Here is an 11054-nt window from a genome sequence, read left to right as displayed (position 1 = left end):
ATAGGAGCATAATTGTCTGCAGATTTGTTTGGGTTTTTTTTTATATAATACTGTAGAAACAGTAACTGTTGCTGTGTGTGTTTGTGTGTGTGAAGTTCACACAGCTATATCGCTGTGTGTTACCATTACAATAACCATTAGTCTGTCATCTGTCCAATTATGCATGTTTACAGTGATTACAAGGTAGATTGCTGTTGACAACAAGATGTTCTTCTCCTTCCTTACTTCTTCAACTATCGCCCCTTTTCCTAGAAAGAGGAGCGCGAACAGGAAACTACAGCTCAACAGGATTCAAATTGTTATCCGAACAAAAGTCAGTCAGGTTAGATTTCAGTTTCATTCTGAATTGTTTTTTTCTTTTACACTCTGGATACAGCCACTGCATCTAAATTGTTTTGCATTCCAACATACAGATTGTGTTGCCCACATCGAGCCCCCCTGTTGGCCCAACTTACCAACCCAGCCAGGCTGGAACAGTGTATTTGCCTTGCAGCCCTGCAGCCACAGAGCTCAGCCTCACATGTTGTGAGTTTTGTTAAAGTGAGTTTTGGAGAAAGTACTCGATAAGGTCTCAAACCAAATGTGAATATGGTAGACTTATTCCAAGCAGACATCTTGACGCCAAATATAATAAAGCTGTAAAGATATTTTTCTATTGAGGGGAAGTTTTTGTCTTGCACACGGATTGTCAACTGCCGGCAGCTTGCGTGTCCAGTTTATAGAAGCAGGGCAGGAGGCCAAAGTTTGAACAAACACATCAGGAATGACTGGTCAAGTCAAGCGAACCACGCTTGGTGGGAACTGATAGCAAGAGGAATTTCAATGAATTAATCATATCCTTTCCAGTTGTTCCTGAAAATCCAGTTTAACTTTTATTAGACGTTATAGGTCAGAATCAGACAATAGCTTGTGATTTATTTAGCCAGGATTATTTTCAATTTGGTCAAGGCCTTCGTCTTTCACAAGAAGTGCAAACAATGCGGCAGACACATGACTGGGAACATTGGATTCTTACTATAAAATCACATAGTCTTATTGTGTAATGTGGGGAAAACCTTTTTTTCCACATCCAGGACACACCAGATCCACATAATATATTAAAGACACTATAGGCCTATATAGGACCTTGGTTGCAAAGTTTTCTGGAATAGCCCCAAATGCAGAACCAGACGTTTTATTGGTAATTGACTGAGGTGGAAATTTAAGGACTGTAGAGTAGAATGGAAGGCAAGCAGCAGAGAAGAGGGACAGATGATCCTTGGCTGGGTGAACATTGCTGAAGAGTACAGGACTAGTACAGGACTAGTACAGTAGGAAACTTGAGTGAAACAGGGAGTTCCCAGAGACTGCCCCTTAAATACACTTAATCGTCATATATACAACCTTCAAAACCACTATCATCCTACCCCCCACAGTAGTTTGAATGTAGGACTTTTACTTATAATGGAGTATTTATACAGCGGTGTGTGGGTACGTCTACAGTTGACCCCAGGAAGAATAGAACCCACACCATTAATCTATATTAGCTGTTACTTAGTGCCGTCTTGACAATCCAGAAATGCTGCAATGAGATATTTTTAGTGTAATTGCCATTGACAGTAATAGACACATCTTTCCTCTAAATGCGTTTTGTGTGGTTTCTCTCTAAATGCTCTCTAATGCTCTAAGTGATATCAGAGGCGTGAATAAAAAGTCACCCAAACATAACACTCAGTTTGGCTCTTCAGCACGCAACAAGCCCAGAGTTCCTCACTTTGTTCCACTAGTTAATATTTACTTTTCTTTTCCAGTTTCACAGGTGGTTTTGTGCGCCTGCAGTCAGCAAGCTCTATAACAGTGAGATTCTGATATCAATGAGTTAATATTGGCCCTTGGCAGCAAATCAAGGGACTTTTCTGGCACAGTGTAGGAACCACATTAGTAGTTATAATAATAGATTATAGCGCCTTTTGAAAACATAGATGCTTCACAACAGCAAAATAAAAACAGATTCCAGTAAAATAAAAGTAACAGAAAAATACAAATAAACTAATAACAAAGTATATGATAAGATGTTTAAAATAATAAAATAATAAGAATATATTCTACCTAATTAAAAGTGTAGGAACAAGAAGAAAATGTATTTTGAGTGAAGAGGGACTTTAAGTAAAAGCACAGCAAAATCTTAAAATCAAATTGCAGGTAAGCCAGTGTAATCAGAGTAAATTGCCGTTATACTGTAGGCTATAGAATACAATGGCATTTTGAATAAAGTGACATCTGGAAAGGTCGTGTTGGTTTAAGCATGAACATTAAGCGTTAAGTGGTAACTTCCAGGAAGAGAAGCAATAAGAAATAACTAGTAAACCTCTTCCTCAGGTCTCTTTATGTGTTTCATCAGAAGCTTCATGTCATGATGGGAGAGCTTCTATGGGTCATTTACCAGTACAGCTGTAAAACTGGTTTCCCTTTTCAAGTAAACTTGTTAAGTCGCATGCTGCGCCTGTGTTACTGTAAATTCTTTCACTTGCTGGATAAACTTTGTATATTAACAGAACTGTCAAACAACTATTGCACAAATGAGTGAGCTGAGTGAATAAATGGTAAGGGAGATGTTGTGATTTCAGTGGCAGCACTGAAAATGTGTCCTCGATGAGGACAATGGATCAATTCCAGTACTGTTCTGCATTGTTCTGCTGCCCACCTTTTGTACAGAGCAAATCGAGAACAATAACTTTGCATTGTCAGCGGACAGAGGAAACAAAGGCCCTTCAGTTACTGAAATATGAGGGATGACAAGTAGGATGAACGAATGAGGGAACAAGGAATCTTGAATATATGAAGTTTTATAATGAGTTATATATATATTATATAAGATATATATATAAGAGTTTTGTGCTTTAGGTATTAGTTTAGAGTAATATATTATAATTTTTTAACACCAAAAATCAAGTGGGTTAGAAGCTGGAAGTTAAGGCAAAATTAAAACTTGGAATATATACTCAGCATATCAACTCTGATATTGAAGTTGAAATCACAGCTTTAGAAGATTACTAAGAGTAAATGATCTTCGCAGACGCTTTCCTGTTGACATTTTATATTTATTTTTGTGGCAACATGAGTCAATACTGGAAACTATTGAGGCCTAAGGAATTTTGTTGGCTCGCAGTAAAACAAAAAAAAATGCTGCAGTGCTTCCCATAAGCATCAGGAGTTCATGGAAGAAATTTGTACTTTCACATTTACATTAGCAAAACATTCGTGCATAGGTCACCTATTATCATTTCATCTAGATTGTAGAACAGATAATTAGGGAGTTTTTTCTGCTAAGTAAATGAGAAAGTAATAAATGTCCCAGTAAATTTTCTAGAACCTCCTTACAATAATCCGTAAAGATTCACTGAAATGCAGCTTCTCATTTCACTACAGCTCTACTTCCACTTTCATCAGGATTCAATTATGTTTTGACAGATGTGTGCAGGAACTACTGGATCTGTATTTGGAAATCAAGCTTTCTGCTGGCTCCTATCTTCCCTCTGACCAACTCTTACATACAATAACATTCAGAAAGGAGATAAAGAGACAATGCCATCTCCTTGTGTTTGATATTAAAGTGTTTTGGCTGCTGGTCAGGAGAACTTCTTGGTCTGCTTGCCGAAGTGACTGCTGGGAAATGCCAAAATGAGTAATTATTAATTATATTATGAGGTTTGGCGGCATTATGGCTGGCAAGTTTAAGATTCACTTACAGGCAGGAGCAACAATAGCATTAGCTTTTTTTGTTTTTTGAAGTAACAATAATTATCTCACACAATGCAGGAAAACATGCCACACCCTCTTCAGTAAATATTCACAGTATTGTTTTTGGCTTAAAACTAGTTTCTTTTCTCCTCCTCTACCATCTTTGTTTCATGACTTCTTGTAAAGCTTACCATAAACTAATTATACAAAATGGAACTGCACACGCTCAAAACCGAAATATAAAAGTTATACAACCCTACTAAAGATGATTTATTGGTTGGTTGTAGCGCACTCACTACACAGTACCATAACATACAGCGCTTAAGGTTCACATAAGGTTTATAGCAGTAATGTGTGCTCTGTGATGTTTACTTAAAGATAACAGCTAACCAATTACTGTAGCCACCATTCATACTTCACTTACTGTCAATTCAGCAGCAGAGTAGTTACCAGCAATGATCCTTATCACTGAATATACAGTACATAAAAAATGAAAGTATAGCAAACTGGAAATGTATACTATTACACAGTGTATAATAAATAATTTTAGGCTTTGTCAGATTGTCATCATACTGAAAATACATTCTCCTGTGGAGCAAGGCCCGATGACGGCATGTGGAGGTGGGGGTTGAGGGGTGTTCTTACTGTTTTTTACCAGTGACTATCTCAATAAGACAGCTTGGTAAACTGAAAGCAAAACAACACAATACAACAATGGACAAAATAGATAGTAAATGGTGGCAACATAATGGAGAATGATAGCAGATTACAAGTGTACATGTAGGCCTATGTCAATGGCAGAGAACAACACACACACACACACACACACACACACACACACACACTCATACACTAATTTTCCACCAGCGACTGTCTCAGTCACTGCTTAACAAGTGTTAAACAAGAAGAACAAACAAGGTAAGGTTTTGAAGCATATGATCTCTTTGTTTTCCAGACAAGGACGTGCAGATTTTTCTTTGTGGATGGGTGGAGTGAGACAGGGAGCCATTATGACGAGCACCTTACACACCCACACAGACACAGATCTTCATCATATCTACCCGTGCTGTTCCCAGGTGACAGTTAAACACTATGAAACAGTATCTGAGCTTTTGTTCGTTGAATACTGCAGGCCTAAAATACATCAGTACATTTTAATAGTCACCAGTAACTCTGCGGACCGCAGAAGTTAAAAGTGAAAGATATTAGCATTAAAGCTTCTGCAGAAACTTCCAGAGTTTTGTGACATGCTCATGTTGCGTCATCTGCCAATAATCATGTCTCAGGATGATCTACCAAACATGCAAAGTACAGACAGACTCCAACGAAGCTGTAATGGTTCAATTCATATGGCTCCTGCAGGACTAGTTACAGCAAAAAAAAAAAAAAGATTTCCCCTGCTCTGCATTTTTCATCCATTTGTCATCCATTGATAAATCCTCTCACTGTGACCGCTCCCTTTCAAGAGCAAAAACCAAAATAAAAAACAATACACTTTATTTAACAAGTTTCAGTGTGTGGCGACAGCAACAAATTTCCTTCAATAACTAAAACGGATCCCAGATCATTAAACCTCAACATAGTATTTTTTGTTATTTTTGGCGCAATGGCACAATGCATGTGACATTGTGACATTTTCTGTTGCGTTTAACGAATGAACCGTTGCATTCATACACACAAACGCGTTCTCACTGGTCTGCGCTCACCCTCCAGCTGGCTGTGGTTCAGTCTCCTGCTTCTCTCCCTGTTTCACAGAAATGAAACTCATGGAGCATGTGTGTGCAAATAAAGTGCATAAATGTACACATGCATACATAACAGAACACACATTTTTAACCAAACAACACAGAGTACAGTATACCCACTCCTCCCTCTGTCTGTCTGTCTGTCTGTCTGTCTGTCTCCCCCCTTACTTGAATCACATCTCCCTGCACTGTGTGCAGGCTCCAGCACTGCACTGCGAACATAACCTTCAACATATAAAGTATCAGTATTAGCGATTATTCTCAAAGCCACAAGCAAAACACACACTGATAGAAGTTATCAGCTAATCATTTGTTCATAAAGTGTAGATACAAATGAACAAGTCTCAATATCAGATGTACTAGATGTTTTAAGATACTCTCAACCAGAGAACAGGAGTGAGCTACAGAGTAACCTCGCTTCTTTCTAACTTCACAACCCCAGATTTTTCTTAAGTGACTGCAACTTTTTTAACACATGCAATACTCCCCAAGACCTGTAAACAGACTTTAATGTGTAAAATCCCCTTTCCCTTTGAGTTACTGACAGTCTGGATTGTGTATATTTTGTTACCTAAGGATACACTTCCTGTTTATTTGTTACTGAAAGCCTCCGGAAATTTGGCTTTAAATAGGAAAAAGGCACATATCAAAGGTGAGTGTCTCAAGCATGCAGAAAAAAACAGAATAAAAAAAAACATTAGAACTATAAAAAAAAAAAACTTAAGAGTAATTCTCAAGACTGTAAGTCCTGTGTAAGCATGGCAGAGTAGGCACCAGATGTGCTGAGCTTCCCAGATGTGCATAGGGTCCTGCATTTATAGACGATGCAACACATTAACAGATTATGATTGGCTGCAGTAACAGCTTAACACATCTGAACCCATCACCTGACGAAGAAGATGACTGGTACAAGACTAATACAAAGTCCAGAAGTTTTATTCCTGTGCTCCAGAATCATCAGATATTCATAATTGAACCAGAGGTCTAATTTGAGTACTAAGTGAATAAGAATAGTCCTAGTAAAAATGAAACTAACCATGACACAGACAGACAGACACTATGACCTCATACAGCTTTGTCTTAACCATTGTCTGTCTGTCTGCCTGTCTGTCTGCCTCCCTGCTTGTCTGTCTCTGCTTATTTAAGTAATGCCAGCTGACCAGAGTCTTTCCTTAACTTTCTATTTCTCCACTCTTTGGTAATGTGACACCATGACCACCTGGGGCAATTCAACCGTCTCTTTCTAAACCACGTTCATACGTTCATACGTGCGACTTTTATGTCTCACTTGACTCGTAATGTCATTTAATGTCATTTAATGTACTTATACTATTTCCTGCATCTGCTTGCCAAATGCATGAATCTTTTGGCACGAAACACTGATTAAGTCTTTGACAATCCTCTGCCAAAATACAGTTGCACTGCGGGAGGAGATACTGTCCTACTGTACGAATGCAGCTGTAAACGTAGATACTGCCTGGAAGAACTGCTGCTCAGACACTTTAGTTAGATCAAATTAAACTCCATTTTCAGATTCCTCCGAAATGAGTCTTACGTCACAAGCCGACTCTGTTTCATCTGGTTCTAGCTGATATACTTAGAACTTATCATATTAGGCAGGAGTTTATGACTTCAGAGTGATTTGACTTCATGTGGAACAGTTCTCAGAAATAGCAACCCCCCCACCCCCCACAGAGTCTCACTATTAAACCACCATATATGAACTATGATGTGTCATTTGTATTACGTTTCTACCACAAATTTATACATTATAATAAAGAAGAAGTTATTGTGGCCTAAAACTCAAAATAGCGACTGTATCGATGTCACAATATGAGCATTTCTGCGATGAATCACCCCAAACAACAGTCCCATGAATTACTCTTCTGCAGAAGAGCTCAACAACTAATGAAGAAGTGCAGCAGAGGCAGTGATTTGATTTTCCTCGTGGGCCCCAAGTGATGTTCACTACTGCTTTTTTGTGTGAATGCAATATTTACTGTAAATAGTCCTCGCATTGTCCTCCTCATGTGGTTTGATATTATACACGAATGCTCTCTCTCAAGATTTTAACCTAAAAAGGGACTTGCCTTGATGCCAAAGGTTAACCTGATTTCTATCTGGAATTTTATCTACATGCAACATCTGACATTTGAGACCAATGCAGGGCATGACAGACATTTTACCTGATAAATCATTTTAATGTAAACTTCTGCATGCAAGTTCACCCCTCATAATAAATAACACCTTGTGCCCTTGTGAAATGACGGGTGTGTTGATACATGCATGTTTATTTACAGGCTACATATCTGAATTAAAACCAAATATGTAACCCTAACCCCTACCCTTTTGCAGTGAATGCATTTGGTAATTAATCTTATACAAGGGGGGGGCAAATGCCAAACCTTAAAAACAAACCTTAAACGCTGCCATTACTCGAATCGGTCACCTGTGTTTCTGTAAAAACGTCCTACTTTCACGTGGCTTTGCGGTTCTCTTGTATTTCTCCAAATCAGACGCGAGTTCAAACGAACAGAAAGAGCAGAAGGGGCTGCTCTGAAATCAGTTTCACTTTCGGTTGTGTGTTTTCTTTTCGGAGAAACGGCCAGCCTGCCGCTAAAGCGAACAGCACAGTTCAAAGCGGGGCGGAGCTGAGACGCTGCTCTATATAAAAAGAGTTTACCAGGTTTCACGCACACATACGAGAGTGATGATTTGAAGGGTGGAAATCACAGCCAGCAGGTCGACGAGTTACCTCCGAGCTGTCAAATGCGATATTCCCAGCCACCCTGCGCTGTGTCACGGATTACCTGCAGGAAACCGCCGCCGCCGCAATTTGGCCACTTTGGGATTACGCACAAACGGATCTTTAAACCGCCGCTGCTGTTAGAACAAAACGGTAAGACTTTTATGCTCCATTGCAGGGTGTTTTTTGGAGGATAAAAAAAATGGTGCTTTGCAACAGAAATGACTGCTTTTCCACCTTTTTTTTTGGCCTGGGCACTGCGCAGTGGAAAAATGTGTGGAACTGTTGTGTGAGCTCCAGTGGAGTGAATGCATGAAGCGGTGAATTAAGGGGGTTTAGAAAGTGGATGGAGTTTCACTCTTAATCCTGTTTGATTCCCACTGTCTCACAGCTGTTCACTTCAGCCTGTTGTGGGAAAAAAGAAAAATCTGTAATCTGTCTATAATTTGAATTATAACGTGTGGCCTGGAAAATGACAACATATTAGGCTACATAACAACATTAGGCTACCTTTTCCTGGAATTTAAGGTAACTTATTATTACCTCATAAGGCTTTTAGGTCATTCACACTGAACTAGACAGAAAGGTGAATCCCACAGGTTAGGCCAGTTGATGCGTGATAAGTAATGATGCAATGATTCCTGTAAACTCAGATAGTCAGAAGACAGACGTTCACCACCTCATCCAGTCCAACTAATACAATACAGGTTCAGTTCCAGGCTCCAGTGTTAGTTAACAACTGAGTCATGTCAGTTTAGTATTTCAAAACCTTATTGTCCTGAAATACTCACTTTTTTTTTTTTTAAATTTATTATCAGCTTGAAAAAGTTTCAGTTCAACCAGATGTTTCAGTCATTACGGCAGAATTGAGACAGAAACAAATACCGCTATAAGCACCATGAACTGTGTGTGTGTGTGTGAGTGTACTGTAATCTGTCTGTGGCTGACATCAACGTTGACTGTAACCTTCTAGCCAAACCGCAGATTCCACTCATATCAAACACAGTACCCATCAATGGAAACTAGAATACATTTCTGACCTACACTTGTCACTGCGCACACACACACACACTTTCTTCTTTTAGGGCCTCACCTGGTCATTGCTTAAAACCTGCTTTTAAAGTTGTGTCACTCTGTCTTTGTAATTTTGTTTCCCTCTACCGACTTTACCCTAACCATGCCGCTGTGAAAAAGCAGTTCACTTTAATAGTCACAGATGAATGTTGATAATAACTCTCTTTCTTGTCTCTTTCAGGATGTCAGTGTGGTGGTTAGAGATGGGAGAGGGTCTGGGGCCGCTCTCCCCTGTAGGATGGTAGCCGACAGCACAGTGGAAGGCCATGACAAGACCCACTTGTCAAGCTCAACCTCGTCATCATCCTCGTCATCATCCTCGTCCTCATCCTCGCTTCCTCATCCTTGTCCTCATCGTCCTCATCGTCCTCACTGTCATCCTCGCTTGCCAGGCACGATCTCGGCCTCAGCCCTCAGCGCACAGAGTCGGAGCAGCTTCAGCAACGGGCTGCTCCGGAGCCGAACCCGAGATCGCCGTCCGCCCGCCCCAGTTACCTGACCCACTTCCGCACCTTTTCCAGCATAGAGGACTGCAACATTATCACAGACACAGCGTCCAAGCTCGAGCGCAGCGGCTTCTACTGGGGCCCTTTGGGAGTGGAAGAAGCCCATCGCATGCTGCGGGACGCTCCGCTTGGAAGCTTCCTCATCCGCGACAGCCGTCAGAAAGACGTCTTCTTCACGCTGTCCTACCACGCCAAGTCCGGGCCGGTCAGCGTGCGCATCGACTACAAGCGGCAAAAGTTCTCACTGGCGGGCAACGAGCGCTCCTTCCCAACGCTCTTTGCCCTGTTGGAGCATTACATCAATTCTCCCAAAAAGAACCTGAGCATCCCCTACAGGAAATGGGCACCAACGCTGCAAGAGTTGTGCAGGAAGCGCATCATGGAGCTGTGTGGCGGAGGAAGCCAGGTTCCGGAGCTGCCTGTAACTCATGTTGTCCAAGGCTTCCTGTTGGAATTCCCTTACAAACTGTGATAGTATTATTTTTAATCTCAAAAAGGCAGTTTTTACCAAGTAGCGGTAAACTGACGAAGTGTTCGGTAAAGGCTGCCCATCATGTGTTGGATGCTCAGACTGCATCGCCTTGTTTTGAGCTGAAGAGTGGCGAAATGTTTATGAAAAGCCATTATCACCGCAGTCAAGTGCAGGCGGTCTCCAGTCGGACAGGGTCCATGCATGACATTTCAACAAACATTACCTCCAGAGACTCAAGTCCCACTTGCACACAGACAGGGCACCTTTTGGTCTTGAGGAAGCATGAAAAGTTGGAAAATGCTGCATTAAGGGAAAACTACAGACACAATGGAGCTATTACAGAGATAATAGAACTGGGGGGGTCAACTGTGACTGTTCTGTTGGAAACTGTAGGGTCGGCTGTTGCCGGTTTGTGGCGACCCGAGGCCCATAAATATTTAAAAGTGGATTGTGGAAGGACATTAATAGCATCAACAGAGTGGACTCTTAGAGATATGGAGGCATGTTGGAGGGTACGTTTGAAACCATCACAGGCCTTGGTACAAGTAGGATTTATTTGTGTAGCAGTTTTTAATACTCTAATGTTGTTGAATGTTTACATCACACATGAATGTTTGCCAGCACTGATGGCTCAAATACCACTTGATGTCTTTTAGAAATCTGAGTGCTGAAATATTGTAGATGTCAGGTATTGAAGGTGTTAAGTTGTACTGTATGCAGAGGCAAGTTGTCTCTTCTACAAACATCTCTGCTAAGCAGACAAGTTCTTATTTACTGAATCAGATATATAT

General features: G+C 40.6%; 1 protein-coding gene across 1 annotated transcript; it reads left to right on the top strand.

The window, feature by feature from the left end:
- The first annotated feature begins 7827 nt into the window (after positions 1–7827).
- Positions 7828–10402, top strand: socs1a (suppressor of cytokine signaling 1a). Its single transcript, XM_035655740.1, is given in 3 exon segments — positions 7828–8364; positions 9467–9619; positions 9622–10402. Coding segments are annotated over 2 exon segments (738 nt in total). The 5' UTR covers positions 7828–8364; positions 9467–9523; the 3' UTR covers positions 10264–10402.
- Positions 10403–11054: the final 652 nt, after the last annotated feature.

The sequence above is a fragment of the Morone saxatilis genome, unplaced genomic scaffold, assembly GCF_004916995.1.
Source record: "Morone saxatilis isolate NCDOM2014 unplaced genomic scaffold, NCSU_SB_2.0 Contig14, whole genome shotgun sequence".
Lineage (NCBI taxonomy): Eukaryota > Metazoa > Chordata > Actinopteri > Moronidae > Morone > Morone saxatilis.
Note: the sequence above shows the minus strand (reverse complement) of the source record. Positions and strands in the feature narration are given on the sequence as shown.